At 38.6% G+C, this 25,738-nt stretch overlaps 1 protein-coding gene and 2 non-coding genes across 14 annotated transcripts in view; all 3 read left to right on the top strand.

The window, feature by feature from the left end:
- CNOT1 (CCR4-NOT transcription complex subunit 1) overlaps positions 1-25,738 on the top strand; it is a 110,406-nt gene that overhangs the window by 61,318 nt on the left and 23,350 nt on the right. For 4 of the 12 annotated variants that reach the window (XM_054455114.2, XM_054455115.2, XM_054455118.2 and 1 more), the window contains 15 exons: positions 8,679-8,829; positions 10,376-10,577; positions 12,063-12,209; positions 13,144-13,268; positions 13,515-13,801; positions 15,187-15,265; positions 17,244-17,474; positions 17,795-17,935; positions 19,141-19,320; positions 21,330-21,446; positions 21,716-21,826; positions 22,266-22,343; positions 22,517-22,694; positions 23,523-23,653; positions 25,110-25,406. In XM_054455114.2, coding sequence (XP_054311089.1) covers positions 8,679-8,829; positions 10,376-10,577; positions 12,063-12,209; positions 13,144-13,268; positions 13,515-13,801; positions 15,187-15,265; positions 17,244-17,474; positions 17,795-17,935; positions 19,141-19,320; positions 21,330-21,446; positions 21,716-21,826; positions 22,266-22,343; positions 22,517-22,694; positions 23,523-23,653; positions 25,110-25,406 — 2,455 coding nt within the window. The remainder of the gene's footprint in view (positions 1-8,678; positions 8,830-10,375; positions 10,578-12,062; positions 12,210-13,143; positions 13,269-13,514; positions 13,802-15,186; positions 15,266-17,243; positions 17,475-17,794; positions 17,936-19,140; positions 19,321-21,329; positions 21,447-21,715; positions 21,827-22,265; positions 22,344-22,516; positions 22,695-23,522; positions 23,654-25,109; positions 25,407-25,738) is intronic. The other 8 variants (XM_054455120.2, XM_054455117.2, XM_054455121.2 and 5 more) reach the window with 3 other exon arrangements.
- LOC129016400 (small nucleolar RNA SNORA50) lies at positions 9,110-9,245 on the top strand. Its single transcript, XR_008494802.1, has one exon. It is a non-coding gene; the product is annotated as a small nucleolar RNA SNORA50 (small nucleolar RNA).
- LOC129016398 (small nucleolar RNA SNORA46) lies at positions 20,386-20,520 on the top strand. Its single transcript, XR_008494800.1, has one exon. It is a non-coding gene; the product is annotated as a small nucleolar RNA SNORA46 (small nucleolar RNA).

Here is a 25,738-nt window from a genome sequence, read left to right as displayed (position 1 = left end):
GCCCTTTGCATGGGACACCTTTTTGTTTCTTTACAAGTCTTGTCTTGTAATTTTTTTGTTGAAAACAGGCAACTTTAAATAATATGGCATTTCCTGAAATCAGATCTTCCTTCTTCAGCAGAGCGCATTGTTCGTTATTGCCCTTTTTTTGTTTAGTGACTTTCCTGAACTAATTCTGTTATTTATAATAGTTGGCTACTGAAGTTCCTGCTTGGTTAGCCTTGTTGTCAGCTAAGATTGACAGAGATTTTCTTAAACCTAATCTTGGGAATCAATTCAGCACTAAGCCAGGCAATTCGCAGCCACCTTAATCTTTACTTCCAAAGTTTTTTTTTTTTCTCTCTCTCTTTTTTTTTTTAATTGAGACGGAGTCTCGCTCTGTCGCCCAGGATGGAGTGCAGTGGCACGATTTCGGCTCACTACAACCTCCACCTCCTGGGTTCAAGCGATTCTCCTGCCTCAGCTGAGTAGCTGGGATTACAGGAGCATGCCACCATGCCTGGCTAATTTTTGTATTTTTAGTAGAGACGGGGTTTCGCCATGTTGGCCAGGATGGTGTCGATCTCTTGACCTCGTGATCTGCCTGCCTTGGCCTCCGAAAGTGCTGGGATTACAGGCTTGAGCCACCGCACCCGGCCCCAAGTTTTTCTTTACAGATTTTTTTTTTTTTCTCGAGACGGAGTTTCGCTCTTGTTGCCCAGCCTGGAGTGCAGTGGCGCAATCTCGGCTCACTGCAACCTCCACCTCCTGGGTTCAAGTGATTCTAATGCCTCAGCCTCCCGAGTAGCTAGGATTACAGGCATGCACCATTACGCCCAGCTAATTTTGTATTTTTTTTAGTAGAGACAGGGTTTCTCATGTTGGGCAGGCTGGTCTCGAACTCCTGACCTCAGGTGATTCGCCCACCTCCCAAAGTACTGAGATTACAGGCGTGAGCCACCGTGCCCGGCCTTCTTTACAGATTTTTAGTTAGCCTGTAGTTTGCTCCAACTGTAATAGTCTTCCACCTCAGATAGGCAGTAAGTTTAAAACAATTACTTTCAAATGTTCTTTGCAAACACCTCATGCAGAAAAGGTTTTTGTTTGGGTCAGTTTTCAGGTCAAATAAATCCAACCTTGTCATTGTGTTCTCACACAGACTCCCTATACAGATGAAATAATGGCAGTTCACTGAGAAGAAGGCTTTGAAGATGTTTTAACCCTGTTTTGACTCACCTCTCAGGCTTCTGGTTTTCATTGTGATTGAGGGCTGTCAGCTTCTAAGTTGGCTGTGGAGCTGGAGATGGGAATAATAGGGCAAATTAATATGCTAGAAAGCTTGATAGTCTCTTGAATAAAAATTTCCCACTTGTTATAAGCCTTTGGTTAACTTCCAAAGTTCTGAAAAAGTTGATTCAGACACTTTTCTGGTTGCTTTTATGAAGGAGAAGAAATCAGCCCATACCCTGTCGTTTTGCTTTATGAGAATGTATTTTTTTTTTTTTTTTGAGATGATGTCTTGCCTCCAATTACCTGGGATTACAGGCACATGTCACCATGCATGCCTATTTTTAAAATTTTTTTTTATTTTTAATTTTTTGTGGAAATGGGGCTTCACCATGTTGCCCAGGATGGTCTCAAACTCCTGAGCTGAGGCACTCCTCCTGCCTTGGCTTCCGAAAGTGCTGGGATTACAGGTATGAGCCACCACGCCTGGCCAGCATTATTTCGTTTTGTTGTTGTTTGAATAGTCTCGCTCTGTTACCCAGACTAGAGTGTAGTAATGTGATCATGGCTCACTCGTGGGCTCAAGCAATCCTCTCTGCATCCTAAAGCGCTGGGGTTATAGGCATAAGCCACCTATGCTCAGCCTTTTTTTTTTTTCTTTCTTTTTTTCCCATGAGGTCTTACTGTGTTGTTTGTACAGCCTGAAGTACAGTGCGTGTTCACAGGCACAATCATAGCTCAATGCAACCTTGAACTCCTGGCTTAGTCTTCCTGCCTGAGCCTTGTGAGTAGGTGGTCCTATAGACGCGTGCCACCATGCTTGGCCTGATGGTCTTTTTGGCTGTCATAATTAGAGAGAAACGTGCCTCTACTATCTAGTAGTGTAGAAACCAATGATACTAGGCTGGGCGTGGTGGCTCACAGCTGTAATCCCAGCACTTTGGGAGGCCGAGGGTGGGTCACCTGAGGTTGGGAGCTCAAGACCAGCCTGATCAACATGGAGAAACCCCATCTCTACTAAAAATAGAAAAATTAGCCAGGCATGGTGGCGCATGCCTGTAATCCCAGCTACTCGAGAGGCAGAGGTTGGGGTGAGCCAAGATCTTGCCATTGCACTCCTGCCTGGGCAACAAGAGTGAAACTCCGTCTCAAAAATAAAAAAAAGAAACCAATGATACTGGCTAAACATTCCACAGTGCACAAGACTGCCTTGTACAACAAATAGTTATCCAGTCCAAAGCACGCTACTCTATAAGCTCTAAATGTTCTACAGTTTCAAGTTCTAAAGTGTAGCCTTTTACATTTATACATTTTAATCCATCTGCAGTGGAATATTCTGGAAAGTTAATTGCCTGTTAAAATTGCGCAAAATGTTTTTATTGTAAGAAGGCAGTTTACCTAACTTCTGGGTTTCAATTAATTTCTTTAATTGATCTATTAGCAGTACTTGTTGAAAAATTTAATAAGATAATGTATCCAAAGTATTTTGAGTCCATACTGATGATAATAAATGCCAGAGAAGGAAAGTTATTTCAACTAATAAATATAGAATGATTATGATGGAGTTGTAATCTTTAATGTGTGTTAATAGTAATGGATATATGTTTGAAGAGCAGGATAATTATGTAGTTTGAAAATATCTCTCCACAAATTACATTGTAATTACAAAGGGGGAAAACAACTTCAATGGAGAAACCTGTCAGATACCATGTTAGTCTATTGATCAAAGTGATCACCATCTGAAACCTACATCATGTGTTTCATAAAATGCACTGAGAAGAATACAAGGTAATTTATGCTGTAAGGTTATAATACCTAATTTGAATTTAGAATATCAGACAAACTCAAATCAAGGGACATTCTACAAAACAACTGACTTGTACTTTTTTCCTTTTTTTTTGAGGCAGGGTCTTGCTGTCTTGCCCAGGCTGGAATGCAGTGGTGTGAACTCGGCTCACTGCAACCCCTGCTTCCTGGGTTCAAGCAATTCCCTCAGCCTCCTGAGTAGCTGGGACTACAGGCGCCCACTACCACACCTGGCTAATTTTTTGTATTTTTGGTAGAGATGGGGTTTTGCCATATTGGCCAGGCTGCTCTTGAACTCCTGACCTCAAGTGATCCGCCTGCCTGTGCCTCCCAGAGTGCTGGGATGACAGGTATGAGCCATTGCACTTGGCCCTGACTTGTACTTAAAAGAATAAAGTCAAGAAGAACACGTAAAGGCTAAGAAAATCTTTCAGATTAAATGACCTGAAGAGAGGTGACAACTTAATGCAATGGGAAAAATAGCTTTGAAGATCATTGTGGGAATAGTTGGTATAATGTGAACATGGCCTGTTTATTTTATCATTGTTAAGCTTCTGATGTTTGATTTTACATGGCTATGTAGGAAAATGTTTTTGTTCATAGAAAATACATAGTGAAGGCTGAGCATGGTGGCTCACACTTGTAACTCCAGCACTTTAGGAGGCTGAGGTGGGCAAGTTGCTTGAGCTTAGGAGTTTGAGACCAGCCTGGGCAACATCGCGAAACCCCGTCTCTGAAAAGAACATTTAAAAATTAGCTGGGCATGGTCTGTATGCGTGGAGTCCCAGCAACTGGGGAGGCTGAGGTTGGAGGATCATCTGAACTCAGGAGGCAGAGCCAGAGCCATAATTGCACCACTGCATTCCTGCCTGGGTGACAGTGAGACCCTGTCTCAAAAAAAGAAGAAAACATGTAGTGAAGCATTTAGGGATAAATTCATGGTATATCCAAACCAATGCTGCAGGGTGAAAAGTATAGAAATAATGGTTAGGTTAATAGGGCAAATGTATACCATTGGCGTGAGAAGCATTTGTGGGAGTTAATTGTAATATTCTTGCCACTTCTTTTATTTATTTATTATTTATTTATTTTTTTGAGATGGAGTTTTTGTCTTGTTACCCAGGCTGGGGTGCAATGGCGCGGTCTTGACTCACTGCAACATCTGCCTCCCAGGTTCAAGCGATTCTCCTGCCTCAGCCTCCCGAGTAGTTGGGATTACAGGTGTGCGCCACCACGCCCAGCTAATTAATTTTTTACATTTTTAGTAGAGATGGGGTTTCATCATGTTGGCCAGGCTGGTCTCGAACTCCTGACTACAGGTGATCCTCCACACCCGGCCAATTCTTGCCACTTCTAAGTTTGAAACTGTGTCAGAAATAAGAATTTATCCCTAAATAGTAAAGGTGAATATTTTAATTTACCATATTTTATTCTAAAGTGCCCATTTTATTTTTCTTCCTACTTTAACATTTCTGAAATGATGTGTCTCATTGGTGGTGTGTCTTATATTACAATTGGTGGAATTACTTTTTTTGTTTTTGCATAGGACATAAAATATTAGTGTGGCTTACACAGTTGAAGGCATTTTGGATTCAATGCAGTATAATATAATTACCATCTACTGCTTGGTACCCTGTTTTTCTAACCCATGGCACTGGTCTTTTTGGAACAGTTTTTTTTTAATTTAGTGGTTTGTTTGTTTGCTTTTGTTTTTGTGATTGGTAAAATATAGGTGTGGTTTTAAAGTCAAAACTCTAAAGCAAGATACATTTGGAGAAATCTTCCTTTGAACTCTGATACCTCTACCTTGTTCTCCTTTTCTCCTGTAGTTAGCCAGTCATTAATATTTTTGAGCTATCTTATATTAAAAACAAATACATACTTATTCGTATATTTATCCCTATCCTTCACTGTAGAAGAGATCATATGCAACTTGCTTCTTGATCTTATATCCTAGAGTTCACTCCATACAATTAGTGAGCTTCCTTATTTCTTTTACTTGCTGCATCATACTCCATTGAATGGCTGTTCTGTACTGTAGTCAACCAGTCTCCTACTGGTGGAAATTTGCATTGTTTTCGCTTTTGTATCACATATAGTGTTGCAGTGAGCAGTGTTTTGCATCCATCATTTTTACCAATGTATAATTGGACTACTAGAAGTGGATGTGTCAGAATAATGGGTAAATTCATGTGCGATTGTGTTAGGTATCGCAAAATTTTCCTCCATAGGGATTTTTCTATTTTGTAAAACCAGCAGTGTTATTGTATCTATTTCCCCACAGCCTTGCTAATATAGTATGTGCCTGTTGTTATGGTGAGATATGGGACAACATGGAGATACGATATCTCTATGAAGTTTTAATTGTTGTGGAGTATTTGGAATGCAGATACATTTGTAAATGAAGCTTCAGAGGACCTCTTGTTTCCTTAAATTTGAAATACCTTTAATTATTTTGAGCATTTTTGTGGAAACTAATGTTCTACTTGTTTCTAAAGTAACTAGACCAATACCTTTAGGAGTATAAGGCTCCGTTTTCTTTTTTGTGGTCTGCATCGCGTAACAATAGGAATGCATTTCTGAGATTTGTGTCATTAGGCAATTTTGTCTTTGTGTGAGCATTATAGAGTATACTGTAACAAACCTAGATGGTATAATGTACTGTATACAGTTTGCCTATGTGGTATGACCTATTCCTCCTAAGCTACCAACCTATACAGTGATGTTACTATACTGAATATACTGAAGGCAGTTATAACACAATGGTATTTATATATTTAAACAGAAAAGGTACAGCAAAATACAATATTATAATATGTGGGACAACCATTGTATATGTGGTCCCATATACCATTTTGTTGACTGAAATGTCATTATGTGGTACGGGACAGTATTTTTCTTCCTGGCTTCAGTGGACATAAAACAACTCGTTTATTTCATTTGTTGTCTATGTTCAGACTATTGTTATTTTGCTATCGGCACAAGTAAAAATTTTCATAGATTTTTCTCTATTGCTTTAATGTAATACAGGCTTATTCAGTACTGTTAGCACCCTAGTCTTATTTTTTTTCCCCCCAAATGTGAAACAGCTTTCTTTTCTGAGTGATCACTTTTACTTCTTAATGCCAGTAGTAACATTCTGAATTTAGGTGGGAAGATTTAAGACTAAGTTCAGGTACAGCTGCTACTGCTTTTTTTTGTTGTTTAAGACGGAGTCTCGCACTGTCACCCAGGCTGGAGTGCAGTGGCGCGATCTCAGGTCATTGCAACCTCTGCCTCCCGGGTTCAAGCGATTCTCCTGCCTCAGCCTCCCGAGTAGCTGGGATTACAGGCACCCGCCAACACACCCCCAGCTAATTTTTTGTATTTTTAGTAGAGACGGGATTTCACTGTGTTGGCCAGGCTGGTCTCAAACTCCTGACCTTGTGATCTGCTTGCCTCTGTCTCCATAAGTGCTGGGATTACAGGTGTGAGCCACTGTGCCTGCCCTCCCCCCCCCTTTTTAAAATTTATTTTTTTTAGAGACAGGGTCTTGTTCTTTCTCTAAGACTGGAGTGCATTGATGTGATCATAGCTCACTACAGCCTTGAAATCCTGGGCTCAAGCACTCCTCCTGCCTCAGCCTCCCAAGTAGTTAGGACTACAGGCATGTGCCACCACACCTGGCTGATTTTTAAAATTTTTTGTAGAGATGAAGTCTTGCTGTGTTCGCAGGCTGGTCTCGAAACTCCTTCCTCAAGTGATCCTCCCACCACTGCCTCCCTCCTAAAGTGCTGGGATTACAGGTGTAAGCCACCTCCACCCCCAGCTACCATGTAGAGCCTCTTTTTTTTTGATACGGAGTCTCACATTCTGTTGCCCAGGCTGGAGTACAGTAGTGCAATCTCGGTTCCTGGGTTCAAGCAATTCTCCTGCCTCAGCCTCCTGAGTAGCTGGGATTAGAGGTGCCCGCCACATGCCCGGCTAATTTTTGTATTTTTAGTAGAGATGGGGTTTCACCATGTTGGCCAGGCTGGTCTCGAGCTTCTGACCTCAACTTCTGACCTGAGCTTCTGACTTCAGGTGATCTGCCTGCCTCAGCCTCCCAAAGTGCTAGGATTATAGGAGTGAGCCACTGCACCCGGCAGGAGTAGAGCTTCTGAATACAAAGGACCCCATAGTTGTATGAGGCAATACAGATTGAGTATCCCTTCTTTGAAATGCCTGGGGTCAGAAGTATTTAGGGTTTTGGTGTAAAAGTTTTTTTTAAACCATTTGCATTATACTTACTTGCTTAATATACACCTCAAATTCCAAAATCCAAACTCCGAAATGCTACAATGAGCATTTCCTTTAAACATTGGCATTCAAAAAGTTTTAGATTTTGTAGCGTTTGGGATTCAGATTTTCAGATTTGGGATGCTCAACCTGTAATAGCAACCTAAGATAGGAAAATTGGTTTAATTGTCAAGTAAACATTTACTCGACATTTGTTTTAGAGGTCAGTCACTGCTTCTTGTGTTTGTTAAAGGTAATTACTATGCATGGTGTTTTTGTCTATAAGTACATGTATTATCTTAGACTGTGATATACTAGTATAAAAATTGCATGCCTGTTTGCTTTGATATGTCTGGGTTTGGGCATAATTTTTGACAGTGGTTGAAGCTATGGAATGTTTTTTGGAGAATTTTAAAATATTTTGGTTGTACTGTATACTAGTTCGTTTCAGAGATGCAAATTAGTTTCAACAGAAAGCCAGTACTCAGAAAATTCTAGTGATGAGTGACAGATGCAGAGGGATGGAATGTGGCAGAAATTTAGCTACATGTTCCAGCAAGTTTTCTTTCCCCTTTCCCTTTACTTCTCATCTCTTACCCAGGCTGAAGTGCTGTGGTGCGATTATAGCTCATTGCAGCCTCGAACTCCTGGGCTCTATCAGTCCTCCCACCTCCGCCTCCCAAGTAGCTGGGATTACAGGCACATGCCATGACATCCAGCTAACTTTTTTTTTTTTTTTGGATATGGAGTCTTACTCTGTCACCCAGACTGGAGTGCAGTGGCGCGATCTCGGCTCACTGCAACCTCTGCCTCCCAGATTCAAGTGATTCTCCTGCCTCAGCCTCCCGAGTAGCTGGGACTACAGGCATGCACCACCATGCCTGGCTAATTTTTGTGTTTTTAGTAGAGACGGGGTTTCACCATGTTAGCCAGGCTGGTCTCGAACTCCTGACCTCAGGCAGTCCACCCGCCTTGGCCTCCCAAAGTGCTGGGATTACAGGCATGAGCCACTACGCCCAGCCTCGACTTTTTAATACTTATTTAATATTTGTAGACATGGGATCTTGCTATCTTGCCCAGGTTGGCCTCAAACTCCTGGCTCAAGCAATCCTTCCGCCTCAGCCTTTCAAAGCAGTGAGACTACAGGTATGAGCCACCGTGCCCAGCCTCAACAAAGTTTCTTTATTAGAAAATCGGATTGGTACTCGGGAGGCTGAGGCAGAAGAATCGCTTGAACCCGGGGGGCAGAGGTTGCAGCGAATTGATATCGTGCCACTGCACTCCAGTCTGGGTGACAGAGTGAGACTCCATCTTAAAAAAAAAAAAAAAAAAAAATCAGATTGGTTGGTTTACTTACATGTGCTAGGGAATAGGAACTGATATTTTTTACCTTTTCCCCTCTATTTTAGGAGTGTTTCTCAGGAGCTATCAGAAACTATCCTCACTATGGTAGCCAATTGCAGTAATGTTATGAATAAGGCCAGACAACCACCACCTGGAGTTATGCCAAAAGGACGTCCTCCTAGTGCTAGCAGCTTAGATGCCATTTCTCCTGTTCAGGTAAACGAGTGCTACATTTGATACATCTTAATTTGCCATAGATTTGGAATAGAATAAGCTCCTATGTCATTAATAAATTGTCTGAATTTATTACATTTTAGATAACTGCATGTCTAGCATCCACTTATTTTAAAGGAGATATGTAAATAGGCATTGTAGTTAAGAATAGATTTTATCATCAAATAGAACGTGACTCTAAGAGGAAATATACAGACAATTTATTTAGGTAAATGAAGAGGGTTTCTTTTTAAAATATGAATTACATAGACTCTTGAGACATAAGCACTGCCTTTGAACCTGATGTGTCTTGTTTGTAGCTTCACGGGCCAAGCAACAGTGCTAGAGCATAACGACTTGTTATAACTGGGGCTCTTCAGCTCTCAACTGAACTGCTCTTTTAAAAACAAGGTACATTTAAGTTACTCCCTGACATCAACCACCCCCTTCTCTCTGGGAGCAACATATTGCGCTTCTATTTTCAGATGCATTGAATGGCAGATTGGGTTTTAAGGAAAGAAAGAGGCTAAAAGTTAGTGATTCAGTGGCTACTTCCCTATAAAGGGCATTTGCTTGTCATTTTCTATAGCCATGAAGGTATGAAGTAGTGCCACAAACTTAAGCCTGGAAGTGCAGTTATTAGATATTTTAAAAATACATATTTTGGTGAATAGCATACCTTGTTTTTGTTTTCAAAATTGGAGCTGATCTTCCCCCACCTCAAAAATCCCCAAATTTTGACTAAATTTATTTTGACTGGGAGATTCATTTCTAATTTCTAACACTTTCATTTATGTTGAAACTTACTTAAATTTAGCTTGAGAGATTGTTTTAAAGTGGCTTATTGGAATTTGTGAGGATTTATTAATATAATAACTGTCCCATGTCACTACTAAATGTTTAGTTTAGGGCAGTTCATCTTAAGTGTTGTTCATTAGATTTTGTAGCCCTTTTATGGCTCTGTTATAGGTTGAGCATCCTTAATCTGTAAATCCAAAATGCTCCAAAATCAAACTTTTGGAGCACTGACATGACTCGCCACAAGTAGAAAATTCCATACCTGATCTGATGCTACGTGTTGAGTCAAAACACAGTCATAATTTTGTTTCATGCACAAAATTCTTAAAAAAAAAATTGTATAAAATTACATTCTGGTTATGTGTATATAGGTATATGTGAAACAAGTGAATTTCATGTTTTGACACGGGTCCCATCCCCATGATGGGATTGTTATGATATCTGGTTATGTATACGCAAATATTCCAAAATCCAAAATTGAAAACTTTTCTGGTCCCAAGTATTTTCAATAAGGGATACTCAACCTGTACTTTGTCAAAGGCAAACTCTTTAAACCTATTCCATATGTGACACAGTAAGAAAAGTGACTGACACACTTGACTTGATAACTGGGATTTAAGTATCATTGTGATTGAGTGGGTGTAATAGTTTGCTTTTTAAGAGTATGAAGAGCTGTTGTTAAAGATTGCTTTACATGTGTCTGCCTTTCCTCGAAGTATGTTTAATACATTTTTATAATGTTTTTCTTTAGATTGACCCTCTTGCTGGAATGACATCTCTTAGCATAGGTGGTTCAGCTGCCCCTCACACCCAGAGTATGCAGGGTTTTCCTCCAAATTTGGGTTCTGCATTCAGTACCCCTCAGTCACCAGCAAAAGCATTTCCACCCCTTTCAACCCCCAATCAGACCACTGCATTCAGTGGTATTGGAGGACTTTCATCACAGCTTCCAGGTAAGGGGAAGGCAAATGAGAGCATGGATTATTCATAAGTTTGCCTTAGTTATGCCGTAGTGTTTGGTAAGGGGTTTGGAGTCACTGTGATAAGGAAAGCTGCTTAAATGAAATTGTGAAAGCTACTTCAGTATCCAAAGTTGGGAAAAGAAAAACAGATTATATTCAATTCAGTCTAATTGGAGGAAAGAATTAGGATATTTGTAGTTGTCAAGTTAGTTGAATTATTTAGTAAGGATTTTTTATGAACAAATGATAGTATAAGTGGTAACATGTATGTGCATCACATTCTAAAGGGCTTAGATCAAGAACTCACAGCTTTATGAATTCAGGTTGGTATAATAAAGGTAGAAACTATTGTACATATCATGTTCAGGCATATGTTCTGCCTGCCTTACTGCATTTCACCTACCTTGAAAATGATAGGACATCCCAAAAACATTTTAAGGTTTTTGTTTGTTTGTTTGTTTGTTTTTTGGGTAGTTGGGGATGGGGTTTCGCTCTTGTTGCCCAGGCTGGAGTGCAGTGGTGCGATCTTGGCTCACTGCAACCTCCGCCCCCCAGGTTTAAGTGATTCTCCTGCCTCAGCCTCCCGAGTAGCTGGGATTACTAATGCCTTGCTACCATGCCTTGCTAATTTTTTGTATTTTTAGTAGAGACAGGGTTTCACCATGTTGGCCAGGCTGGTCTCGAATTCCTGACCTCAGGTGATCCACCCACCTTGGCCCCCCAAAGTGCTGGGATTACAGGCATGAGGCACCGCACCTGGCCACATTTTCAGTTTTTTTCCCAGATATTGTGGCATGTAACTTTACATTGAAATAAAAGCATATTTTGTTGTTGTTGTTGTTGTGGTTGTTTGTACCTACATCTTCTTAGCCCCTTGTACCTTTTATGTTGACGCTGTAAGTTTGGGCACTAAAACCTAAGGACTTCCATGTTGTCATTGACTCTAATCTAGTTAGCATTGCTACTGTATGCTTCTAGCTTTGATGATTAATTCATTTAAATAAACGTTACTGAACTTACTAAGGCCTTCCTAGCAAAGCTCTAATTATTGTAAGATTCCATTTGTTAGAGTTGAGAGGAATAAAGAAGTTTTGAGACTCATGGTAACTTTAGAAGACAGTATCATGAAATTACCTGATTTGAATCATTGAGAAAAGCCAGCCAGCTCCTTATTTTAACTACCTTGGGTATAGGAGTATGTGCTTTGAGAATGTATACATTAATTTTTTGCACATTATCAAGAATATAAATAATTCCAGATGCTAAAGAAATCTGGGGATTATCCGTTACTGCCTAGTTTATAGGCTCTGTAAAATTGAATAGATGTAATAAGGGAATTAACAAAGACTCTGACTTTTAAAGTAAGAGTTACTATGACTTTATTTTAAAAGTCAGTCTTATTAATATATCTGAGATGTGAATAAAATCAAGAATATGAATAATGATAGGATTTGTGGCTGCCTTCGTTCTCTCTAGTAGGTGGTCTTGGCACAGGCAGCCTGACTGGTATAGGAACTGGTGCTCTTGGACTCCCTGCAGTGAATAACGACCCTTTTGTACAGAGGAAACTGGGCACCTCTGGACTGAATCAGCCTACATTCCAGCAGAGTAAGATGAAACCTTGTAAGTGGTAGTGTTGTCTGTGATTGTGAAGTGTGACTGATAAAAATGTTTAGTTGTATGTCTCATTTGTGTTAGTAGGGCCATGTGTTGATGTGCCTCCTAGACCAATGGGAATCAATTCACAAATTTGAATTATTAAAAGTTAGAGGTATCACTCCTTCCCAGAACAAAGTCATGGTTAATAAGAGGCTGCATCCTGAGGGTGTTTATCCTAAAAGTAAGAAGTAGGTATGATAAGGAGAAATTAATATGTGGTAGATATACGAATGTAACTCTTGTACTTAAACATGTGTTGAGTTTCTTTTAAAGCAAGTCAGGAGTGACAAGGACAATTTCAGATTTCTGTTTCCAATTTTTGTTTCACCTCCTTAGTAATTTTTTATGCTAACTAAACTCATAGAAGTCATCTTTATAAATCCATAGGTATGATTGACTGAAGTCCTTGTCATTGGGACTGCATAGTCATGACACAAGGTTGAAAATATTCCAGCTGACTTAATAACGTTAGTGTGAAAGGCTTGTCTGAATGTTATGTTTTGTAGCATGCTTTGTGTTTACATCAGTCTTTCATGCACATGCATGATAATTCTTATATGTTAAATGTGATTTTTATTATAAAGTGATAAAGATTTGTTAACCTAATGAGGTTATATTAAGGGTAAGTGCGTTATGAGTTTGAACCAAGTTAACTTTTGTGTTAATAAGTCCTGATGAAGATAATACTAATGTAGAATTATGGAAGGCACTTTGTTAAGGATCTTTTATCTCTACCCTAGCACACATTAATACTGAAACTTGACCGCTTAATACCTTTTCCAGTTTTTTTTATATTTCCCTTAAAGTTAGAGCTATAATAGTCTCTGGCTGGCTGTGTTTTATGGGAAAGTGGAGGAAGGGCTTAAATGCCCACTGATTCCTTTTTTGTTTCCAACAGCGGACTTGTCTCAGGTGTGGCCAGAGGCAAACCAGCACTTTAGTAAAGAGATAGATGATGAAGCAAACAGCTATTTCCAGCGAATATATAATCATCCACCACATCCAACCATGTCTGTTGATGAGGTGAGTGTCTAGGATGATCTAATTATTTATTGTTTAGGCCAGTCTTAAATAAATGTCCTTTTCAGTGTTTTTAGAAATCCAGCTCAAAGTGCTCTGATATAGCGGTTTGTGTTTTGAAACCTTAATATTTGTCTCAAGCTCTTTTGGTAAATGTTCTACTTAATAGTCTTTTGTCAAGCATATTTGAGAAAGGCTCTTAGTAATTGTTTCCTTTTTGTGTGCGTTGTTTTTGTCTTGCTTTTTCAGGTATTAGAGATGCTGCAGAGATTTAAAGACTCTACTATAAAGAGGGAACGAGAAGTATTTAACTGTATGCTAAGGAACTTGTTTGAAGAATATCGTTTTTTTCCCCAGTATCCTGATAAAGAGTTACATATAACAGCCTGCCTGTTTGGTGGTATAATTGAGAAAGGACTGGTCACTTACATGGCACTAGGTCTGGCTCTACGATATGTTCTTGAAGCCTTACGCAAGCCTTTTGGATCCAAAATGTATTATTTTGGGATTGCTGCACTAGATAGATTTAAAAACAGGTAAGTGGATAGGTTTCCTATGAAGGATCTCTTCCCTGACCCCGCAGACAGGGTCTTAACTCTCACCCAGGCTGGAGTGCAGTAGTGCAATCTTGGCTCACTGCAGCCTTGACCTCGCGGGCTCAAGTGATTCTCCCACTTCAGCTTCCTGAGTAGCTGGGACCACAGGTGCATACCACCATTCCCAGCCTTTTGTAATTTTTGTACGGACAGGGTTTCACCATGTTGCTCAGTCTGGTCTCAACTCCCACCTCAGCCTCTGAAAGTGCTGGGATTATAGGTGTGAGCCACCGTGCCTGGCCTGAAGCTTTTTTTTTTTTTTTTTTTTGAGACGGAGTCTTGCTCTGTCCCCCAGGCTAGAGTGCAGTGTCGCAATCTAGGCCCACTGCAACTTCCGCCTCCTGAGTTCAAGCGATTCTCCTGCCTCAGCCTCCCGAGTAGCTGGGATTACAGAGGCGTGCCACTGCACCTAGCTAATTTTTGTATTTTTAGTAGAGACAGGGTTCCACCATGTTGGCCAGGCTGGTCTTGAACTCCTGACCTCGGGTGATCCACCTGCCTTGGCCTCCCAGAGTGCTGGGATTATAGGTGTGAGCCACTGGGCCCAGCCAAAGCTTCTCTTTTTTAATATAAGTGATAGGAAAACTAAAATGAGAACAGAGGTTTTTTGGTTGGTTATTTATGAGGCATACTTCGTACAGTAGAAGTCTTCCCTTTTAGGTGTATAGTTCTTTGAATTTTGACAAATTTATACAGTTGTGTAACTACCACCACAATCAAGATACAGAATATTTTGGAACTCCTGGCCTCAAGTGATCTTCCTGCCTCCCACAGTAATGGGATTATAGGCATAAACTACCATGCCTGGCTGATGCAGAATATTTTCATTATCTCCCAAGAGGTTTCCTTGTTCCCCTTTGTAGTTAGTCCCCTTCCCTGATTCCCACTCTCTGATAATCTCTAAGGTTTTTCTAGAATGCCATTTACACAGAGTCATACAAATATGTAGTTTTTTGAGACTTATGTTACTACGTTTCAGTAGTCTGTTTTTTTATATAGTTGTGTAGTATTCTACTATATGAGTTGACCACAAACTATTTTTCCATTCGTATGTTGGTGAAAATTTGAATTGTTTCCAGATAAGTGGCTCATTTTAATCTATTTTTAAGTAAAATATAGCCTTTAAAAATCAGAGGTAGTGTATTTTCTGATGTAAATCCTGTGAAAATCATAAGTATTTTCTCCTTCTATTTTTGTTTTCTTCCCTTTGACATTTTGTTCAAATAAGTTATTCAGAGGTAAGATGGAAAAGTGGCCTAGATTAGCATTTGGACGAAACATTTTGTTAGGGACATGAAATGATGGTAGAATGATTTTGTTGGCAGATTGAAGGACTATCCCCAGTACTGTCAGCATTTGGCTTCTATCAGTCACTTTATGCAATTTCCACATCATTTACAGGAGGTAAGTGCCCTCTGTACCTAAAACCCAAATAGCTATGTAGTATTTGGAGGGTTTAATATTTTGGCTTTTCTTTGTAGACTTGATAGTAATGGCATTAAGATTTCTTAATGATTGGCGTGATATAGGTATACATATCTTTTGTTGAGGTTGCTCATTTTGTGGCCTTACAAGAGAACATGAAAAAATAATCATTCTTGGATTATCTTTTCTAAGTAGCAGGCTTACTTCAAAAACTTTTTACTCATTCTTTTAACCTGATAATGCAATTGAAGAATAAACAGTTTTACTAAGAGAATCTTTATCTTAGATAAAGTACAGACACCCTGCCTGATGCTAAAAGGGAATTGGAGTGGGAATCTTGTGTATAAAAATCTGAAATTTTTGAGTTAATATGAGCCCAAACTGTTACACGTAAGACTTAGATCATGTTTATTAAAAATACAGGCTTCTTACCACCTCCTTAGATTCCTTTGAGTTGTGGTGTTTTGTTTTTTTTTTTCTTTTTTTCTTTTTTTTGGGTGGGGGGAGATGGAATCTTGCTCTGTTGCCCAGGCTAGAGTGAGGCAATCTTGGCTCACTGCAACATCGTCCTCCCGGGTTCAAGTGATTCTCCCACCTCAGCTTCCTGAGTAGCTGCAATTACAGGCACCTGCCATCATGCCTGGCTAATTTTTGTATTTTTGTAGAGACGAGGTTTCCACATGTTGGCCAGGCTGGTCTTGAACTCCTGACCTCAGGTGATCTGCCCACTTCCGCCCTGCAAAGTGCCGGGATTACAGGTGTGAGCCACCGCACCCGCCTGAGATGCTTATTTAGAAGGAGTCAGTCTCTGGGAAAATAGACCTAAGGAATATACATTTTAAAAACCATTTTGTATGATTGTTATTATTACTGAAATTTGAGAAGCATTGTTTCAGTGACTGATTTTAGGTTAATTGGTAAGCGTTATCTATACCTTTGTCTTGGTTTTGGTCAACATCAGTTTATATAGAACAGGAAAGTTGGTTAATTGACTTTATTTTTAACATGCAGTAGGCAACTTTATAAGATCTTATTTTAAGGAATCAGGAAGATCAGAATTTGAACTACTTGATATTCTGTATTTTAACTTAGTTCAGTGCTCTCTACCTCATCCTTCTAGGTTTATTAGGAGGGCAGGGTTATTGTAATGACTTAATCTCTGGGAATGTGGAGTATATTCATTCAAGTGAGTGGATTGAGACAAGAGACAGGAATATGGAGCTTGAAAGACTTGGAGAAAGAGTGAGATGGCAGGGGAGTGATCACTCAAAACTAGTCCCTAGCACCCACTGTAGCAAGATACCAGAGAGAGAGAGAGATCATCACTTTCTGTGCTTTATCAGTATAAAGGGCTATACTGTCTTCTGAGACTCTCTTTCCTACTTTAGAAATGTCCCTCTAAAAATAAAACTGTTGTATACATAATTGGTAGGTTTAGTTCTGCTAGGTAAGGACTGTTGAAATAGCTTCAGGATCCTTATCTCATCACTCTAAATTGTGTGGGGATGGGCTATGTAAAGTGAGGTTTTTTTTTTTTGTAATAACAGCTTTATTGTGATAATAACTCATACTACCATGGTTTTTGTTTTGTTTTTAAGGCCTGTGGTTTCTCATTGCTGCCTAATTAGAAAAGAGATGAGTTTACTGGATGAATTATTAAGACTTATTAAAGTTTGCATTTTTTAAGAAGTTTAAAGGCATTTATATGCAGATATCTGGGGCTGCTTCTTTAGAAGTTGTTTTGCTGTAGTTCTCTCATAAATACTAAGATTTTATCGCTGAAGGAGTTCATGGAATCTACTTATGTATTAGTGCCAGGGTATGGGGCAAAGAGTATGTGAGCTAGATGAACCAAAAGAGCACTCAGACATGTTTTTTACCCTCTCAGAAAAGAGGGACATATAATCCAGACTTAGCAATTAAGGTTAACTCTTTTTTCTTCTCCCTACCCTTTTAGTATATTGAGTATGGACAGCAGTCTAGAGATCCTCCTGTGAAAATGCAAGGCTCTATCACAACCCCTGGAAGTATTGCACTGGCTCAGGCCCAGGCTCAGGCCCAGGTTCCAGCAAAAGCTCCTCTTGCTGGTCAAGTTAGCACTATGGTAACCACCTCAACAACCACCACTGTTGCTAAAACGGTTACGGTCACCAGGCCAACTGGAGTCAGCTTTAAGAAAGATGTGCCAGTAAGTAGATCTATCTTTTTTCTCTTCCAGGATTTATGATTATATTGTAAGAATCAGTGGTGAACATGTATGAGAATTTTTTCATAACACATGCCTACTAAAAAAGATATAAAAGACTGACATTTCTTCCTTTGTATCTCCCATCCTTATATTTCCCAGAGGCAAACATATTAATAGTTCACTATTCTTGCCCACATTTCTAATACACAATCAATCATACCATGTGTATTTTTTAACACTAAATCTGTATACATTATTGGATTTTTTTCAGGGAAGCATTTCAACTTATTTGCCTTATGTACTTTATTTTTTTTTTTTAGCCTTCTATTAATACTACAAATATAGATACGTTGCTTGTGGCCACAGATCAAACTGAGAGAATTGTGGAGCCCCCAGAAAATATCCAGGAGAAAATTGCTTTTATTTTCAATAATCTCTCACAGTCAAATATGACACAAAAGGTGAGCATGCTGTCATGGTTTATAAATGCCTTCTTTTTTTCGTTAATGGACCAAAGGATATATAGTTGACCCTTTTGCATACTCACTTTAAAGGTAGAGGTAATAAACTCAAAGGGAATATGTATATTTAACTAGTGGTTTTGGTAAACATTAAATAGTACCAGTTTTTAAGGTTTTGTTTTGTAGCGAGTTACAAGCTTTTTGAAATAAGCTTAATGTTCTCATGGTGATAGAAAGTTTCATTTGTACTAGTCATTAGTCATAACTCATTTTCTCCCAGAGACTATTCAGAGTATTTATTACAACCTAATAACTGAGGCAGACTTTGTGAAAAGCATAAAGAATGCATGCTACTTGCCCCTCAGATTACATGGTAAGACAGTATAGTTGACCCTTGAGCAACATGGGCGTTAGGGTTGCCAATCCTGTATATAGCCAAATCCTGTTATAACTTTTTACTACCCCAGAACTTAACTGTTGACAGCCTACTGTTTTTGTCTGCCATGCAGAAGCCTTACTGTGATAAAACAAATAGTTGATTAACACCTATCTTATATGCATATAATACTGTATTCTTAGAATAAAATAAACTAGAAAAACTGTGAAGGAAAATTATAAGGAAGAAAAGATATATTTACTATCTGTTAAGTGGAAATGGATTATCATACAGGTCTTTATCTTTATATTTAATAGGCTGAGGAGGAGAAGAGGAGGTCTTGATGTCTCCGAGGTAGTGGAGGTATTAATAGAAGAAAATCTACATTTAATTTTACTCCATGTAGTTCAAATCCTTGTTCAAGGGTCAACTGTACTTGGAAACGCCAGAGTTAGCTAAGGATTCCTGTAGATGGAAATTTAGGAAAACATAGTTCTGGAATTTTCCCCATTCTTGGTTACACTATAGGTCTGTTAATGGCAGCTTGTAGATAAGTAATTTATGTGGAGATGGGGGACTACATGTTTTATAATTTTAAAGCTGAAAATAACCATAGATGTTTCAGTCCCAATCACTTATGGGTTGAGTTGTGATTGACTATGGAATTGAGCATACTTTTCTTCATAGCATCTATCTGGTGTGAAGGAAAGCCATTCTTTAGCATCTAGTTAGTTTTGTAAGGAGCCATGTGCTGTATAGTATGGTTCATAGAAACCAAATGTTTATCATAGTGTGATTCTGTGCTTCCCATGTCGTATTGACCGGCTAGGTTGAAGAGCTAAAGGAAACGGTGAAAGAAGAATTTATGCCTTGGGTTTCACAGTATCTGGTTATGAAGAGAGTCAGTATTGAGCCAAACTTTCATAGCCTGTATTCAAACTTCCTTGACACGCTGAAGAATCCTGAATTTAACAAGATGGTTCTGAATGAGACCTACAGAAACATTAAAGTAAGAGTTGGTTCTTATATTTTCTTTAATTATTGCTTTGAATTTGGAAATATTTGATTAGGATTTTTGCTATTTTTCCATATATATTGTCAATATTAGGTACCTCTGGAAATTGCTGTAGATTTTGTTTCTTATATGGAACTAAATTTTATGCAGAGCTTAAATTTATAGGCATACCCTGTGCCTTTTCTTTGAAAGTAACCACTATTATGAATTGTTTTTGTCATGCCATGCATGATTTTAGAACTTTACCACTGTTATACGTAAACAGCATAGTATTGGTTAGCATATTCTGTATGGTGTCACCCTCTGTGCATCCTTTTCATTTTTTTCACTTGCTTTTTTTTCCTCCCCTGGATATTATTCATGATAATGATAATGCTCTTTGCTGTAGCCCCCTTTTAATTTTTTTGAGATGTGGTCTCACTCTGTTGCCTAGGCTGGAGTGCAGTGGCGCGATCTTGGCTCACTGCAGCCTCCACCTCCCAGGTTCAATCAATTCTCTTACTTCAGCCTCCCGAGTAGCTGGGATTATAGGTGTGCCACCATGCTCAGCTAATTTTTGTATTTTTAGTAGAGATGGGATTTAATCATATTGGCCAGGCTGGTCCCGAACTCCTGACCTCAGGTGATCCACCCTCCTCAGCCTCCCAAAGTTCTGGGATTACAGGCATGAGCCACTGTGCCTGGCCAGTCCTCTTTTTTAGAGAACAGAAAAATATAGTCTTGTAGAAAACCATTGTATGGATTTGTATTGCTGCTGGGCATTTGTGTTGTTAATCACTTAAACTATTATAAACAATACTCTCCTGAATGTTTTCATTTGTATCTTGTGGTATTCAAGTGCCGGATATCTTTAGACTCTAAATCTGTTTGTGGAATAGCTGTTGTCTAGGAGTCTGTGCAGTTTAAGGTAAAATTCTACTGAGCTGAGGCTTATTAAACAAAATTCAAGTATTTTAATTTCTAAACCATCATTTATTTCTTAGGAGGAAAAACTTCTAGAACCAGCATACAGCTGTGGTCATTCTTTGCTCAATAACTTGGGTCATTGGCTTAGGAACCAGCACTATATTTAAACCTGTGGATGGGCGTATTCCCCATTCTTGGTTACGCTGTAGTGCAAAAGAATTCCTGGCTCTCTGTTGCACAGCTGACTTGTGCCATTCTGCTGTTGCTGTATAGAGTTAAGGAACATGGCTCTATTTCGTTTTTATTATCTGATAGCAAGGGTGGTTGGGATACATGAAAGTTTCCACATACTCTAGCAAAGTTTCAGTACCTTGTTTTTTTAAACAGAAGTTTAAATATAGCCCTAAGTCAAGAGGTACCACAGAGTAGATGGGTATATACATGTGTGCATACCTGCAGCCAAAACACTCTCCTATGTTAGTTCTGTCCCCCTTAGAAAAACAGTAACTGGAGAATCAGTTAAATGGTTTGGGTTTTTTAGAAATTTGAAAAGAAGTATATAAACAGTATTATACTATATCTCAGAAAGTTATCTTGGTTGGCTGCAGAGATTTGTTAATGACCTGGATATACTGAAGATTGCAATAGGAGGCTAATTTGATTATATTCTTTTGTATGCTTGCTGCCTTTAAGGACTTAAGCATGGCTATCATCCTCATTTAAATTAATTTAGCATTTCAAAATAGCTTTGTAGTTAGGTCTCTGCTTTAAACCTAGCTAAGGTTTTCAGAGTTGAAAATACTTTTCTAGGGGAGGATAGCTGGCACATAACTTTGTGTTCTTTTTGAATTTTGTGCAATGTGTTTGTACCTATTTTGAAAAAATGTAAAGACTTCTTAAAGGTAAAAATAGCACTGTTGAATCATGAACACAGCAAAATGATATTGAGAATGATATACAGAGTAATTCTACTTTGGGGCCTGTTCTTAGAAATGATGACTTGTCTTTAGGATAGGATAATGGAATTCTTAAATACTTAGTTGAGTTTTCTTTCATAAGCTCATTCTGATATCTTTCTTAATCTTACACTATTTCAGGTGCTCCTGACCTCTGATAAAGCTGCGGCCAATTTCTCAGATCGTTCTTTGCTGAAGAACTTGGGACATTGGCTAGGAATGATCACATTAGCTAAAAACAAACCCATCTTACACACTGTGAGTTTCATCTAAATGTGTAAAAATTGAGAATCTTCAGCACATTATGATTACAAGTATTGGCTGTTTGGAGCTATTTAATGATTATTGGGGTTTTGTAAGATTTTGGCCCACGTTTTGAGTTGTTAACCCCTTTTTGTAAGGCAAGGACTAGACATTATGTTGATTCCTGTTTTGGGGATAAGTTTGGCAAAATACTTTTCTTTGGTTATGTTATACCATTTTGGGGAGTATATTCCCAGCTTTTGAAAGTATTTTTCTTATTCTAGGATTTGGATGTGAAATCATTGCTGCTAGAGGCTTATGTTAAAGGACAACAAGAATTGCTCTATGTAGTGCCCTTTGTTGCCAAAGTCTTAGAATCTAGCATTCGTAGTGTGGTGAGTAGATTTTAATATTTTATTTATGGCTAATTTCTAAGCATTGCTTTGTTTTAGCACGAGGTCAAGAGATTATATTCTTAGTTCTTGTGAGGTAAAGCTAGTTAAGTCCGTTTTCCTCTATGGCACTTGGATTTCCAATTTGAGACGCTGGGTGAAATAGGAAAGATTGTAATGGTTGGCTTTGGTTTTTGGTTTTTGGTTTTGTTTTGTTTTTGAAATGTGATATAGGTGAGAAGGCTGGGGGTTTTGTTATGGCTACAGAGGTATAAGTGTTTAACTATGTTTAACTATTTTTGGTTATTTTTTGATCCTTGTTTTTTGTTTTTTATTTGTTTGACTCCCCCCCCCATCCCCTTATGTTGTATTGAATTGTTTTTAAATAATCCAAATTAAAGGGCACATTTTGGGCCAGCTTAACATAATAGCTTTTCTTTAGGTTTTTAGGCCACCAAACCCTTGGACAATGGCAATTATGAATGTATTAGCTGAGCTACATCAGGAGCATGACTTAAAGGTAATTTACTGCTTCCTTGTCTTCTGGAACATTCTTTGCCTTCACATTATTAAAACTTACAGTGAAGGCAGGGTATTTTGGGGGAAGTACTATAATAACTGAAAGTAGAGTATGTTATGAGTAAAACTAAAGTTTTCTTTTAAAAATTCTAATCCAACTCTGGAACTGTGCAGTTAAACTTGAAGTTTGAAATTGAGGTTCTCTGCAAGAACCTTGCATTAGACATCAATGAGCTAAAACCTGGAAACCTCCTGAAGGATAAAGATCGCCTGAAGAATTTAGATGAGCAACTCTCTGCTCCAAAGAAAGATGTCAAGCAGCCAGAAGAACTCCCTCCCATCACAACCACAAGTAAGTGTGCTAATTAGTCAAGGAAGGCTTCTGTTAGCCAGGATACTATCTTAAATGGTACATGTCCATGTATATAGCAAACTATAATTTCCCACATAATGTAGTGGTGAAACTTTGTATACGTTTTGCTGAGCCTCCTAATTATCAAGCAAAAGTAATGACTAGGCCTTGTGTTACCATCTTAGATTCCATCCTGGCAGTTCATGCATATTATTAACTAAATGTGATTTAATCAGTTGCCTCTCATATCCCAGCTAGGCCAGGTTATCTCCTTTGTTGTGTGAAGTCCCAGAAATAACTGCATACTATGATGGCCTGTTAACCCCTCATATCTGGGTATGACCAGACCTGCTAGATCTGCCAAGGGAATGGACTGTTTTATCTACATGAAGAAGATGAGAGAAGGGTGCAGGAGTATTGAATGATTGGGAGTTGTGGTTAGAATAAATTGAGCTTTTCTTTCTTTCTCAGTCCTCAGCAGCTGAGAATCCCCAGATAAACCTAGGAACAGGCTAGGTTGAAAACATACATCTATAATATAGACTAAGTTTATAGGACTTGGGCCTGACAATATGGCATGGCTGCTCAGTTGATTTCTGTGCTGTGGGGCACTGCCACTGACATAGTTTAACATACTTCGTGTATATCTCTGTTATAATAACAGAATTTCCCTTTCAGAGTGGGAAAAATAGGAGCTGCTACATCCTTCCCTCCTCTCCCAATTTAATTAGTTTAATTAGATAATGACCACTCAATGATATTAAGCTAATTTTATAATAAAGTCAACAAATGTACTTTTTAAATCTCTCTTTATTACTTGACATTTAGCAACTTCTACTACACCAGCTACCAACACCACTTGTACAGCCACGGTTCCACCACAGCCACAGTACAGCTACCACGACATCAATGTCTATTCCCTTGCGGGCTTGGCACCACACATTACTCTAAATCCAACAGTAAGTAAACACTGCTCCATTCTCCCAGCTTCTAGTTTGTGATAAGGTAAATTTTGTTTGGTCACCTTTTCTTCAGCTCTTTGCCCTTCCTTCTGGATTCCTAGGTTGTAGAGTTTGTCAGAAAGGATGGAGATCTAGAACTGCTGTGTAGTTCAGTTGGGATTTTTCTTCTTCCCTTAAGAGATAGAGTGACTAGATGGCAGTTATATTGGTTCCTCATATCCAAACCTGTGATACTAAAATTTAGCTGGCAATAAAATCACAATCTCCAGGAATTCCTTACACAGAGTAAAAGATGCTTAATGTATACCATAGCTTTTTATTTTCTTTATCTTGTCACTTTAGCCTTCTGCAGTAAGCCATTTCTTCCAGCTGAAGGCTGGAAATGAGCTGATTGTGCATGTGTATACAATTTCTAGGCTAAGATCTTGAAGTAGGACTTAGCACTTTGAGTTATGTTGTTGTGGCCTGGTTCCAGAAGGAGGTCTGATATAATATGGTCATATAAGATGACCTCTGATCAGTCCTTTTTCCTATACTTAGTATTTGCTTTGTACATTCAAGGGGACATTTTATTGTTATCTTTAGTCTTTTATTCTGCTTAACAGAATATATAATACAGAATCAGGTGAGTGGAGTTTTCATTGTCCTTTTTAGAAACTGAAAATGTTCACAAATACAGGAGTAACATTAATACATTGAACTTTTTATTAAAAGGAATTGAAAGGGTATCAGAGAAATCATTTTATCCTTGTCCCCCCATCCCCACTACTATAGACATGGTACTTAGTTTTAGAGGGGCGGAGTGAGAGGCAGTGGGACACCTAGATCCAGAAATTGTGATTCATCTTTAGAATACTCTTAGTGTTCTGAACACTATTATATGCTAGTTTAATTTTTTTTTTTTTTTAATTCAGCAAGTTAAAGGGACCAAGTAAGTTTTGGGGCATAATTTACACCTGCAATTAAAGATTAGAAACAGCCTTTCAAGTGAAGCCAAACACTTCAGTGGGTACTGTAAAATGCTCACTATTGTGATGAATTAATTTTAATAGTTTTTGTAAGAAGTCTTTTTTCTATAAACTTGATTCTTTTTACATTTTCCCAAGCTAGTGGAGAAGTTGCTTTCTTTTAAGAGTACTTGAGCCACAAATTTTAAATAAGCCAACAGTGTGTCTTTAAGTAGTTAATGCATATTATAATGAATAGTTTGTCCATTAAACTTGGATTTAAAAAAAAGACATATATCTATTATTGTATATCACAGGGTATACTGAATACTTTTCCCTGTATGGAGCTCAGTTTCTGTTACCCGAATTTTCCATTGGTTAACTTTAAGTAGAAACTGGTAGTTTTTGGTTAACCTTGATTTACAAAATCATGAATGTGATTGCCAGTAGGAATTGGATTGTCTTATTTAAACAGGGTGTTGACTTTGTCCTCCCCAACCCCCCAGATTCCCTTGTTTCAGGCCCATCCACAGTTGAAGCAGTGTGTGCGTCAGGCAATTGAACGGGCTGTCCAGGAGCTGGTCCATCCTGTGGTGGATCGATCAATTAAGATTGCCATGACTACTTGTGAGCAAATAGTCAGGAAGGATTTTGCCCTGGATTCGGAGGAATCTCGAATGCGAATAGCAGCTCATCACATGATGCGTAACTTGACAGCTGGAATGGCTATGATTACATGCAGGGAACCTTTGCTCATGAGCATATCTACCAACCTAAAAAACAGTTTTGCCTCAGCCCTTCGTGTAAGTTGGCTATTTCCTTGGTATAGGTACAAAACGTATTACTGCTTGTCTGTAATAATTTTTTTCTTTGCCTATATATGGCACTGGGCATTACCACTTATTCTTAATAATCACCATATTTGTTTGATGTCTTCCATCATTTTAGATTGTAATTCTGTGAGGCAAAGCATCATGTCTGTGGTGGTGTTTTTTTTTTTGCTGTTATATCCTCTACACAATGTTTGACAGATAGTAGATACCCAAATATTTGTTGGTTTAAATAAATTAAGATTTAAAAAGGAAAAGTGATATCTAACAATCTCATTTCTGTTAACCAGGAAGGATGAAAGCTG

This window comes from Pongo pygmaeus, chromosome 18, assembly GCF_028885625.2.
Source record: "Pongo pygmaeus isolate AG05252 chromosome 18, NHGRI_mPonPyg2-v2.0_pri, whole genome shotgun sequence".
Lineage (NCBI taxonomy): Eukaryota > Metazoa > Chordata > Mammalia > Primates > Hominidae > Pongo > Pongo pygmaeus.
The sequence above is the reverse complement of the archived record's forward strand: the minus strand, read 5'-3'. Positions and strand labels throughout refer to the sequence as shown.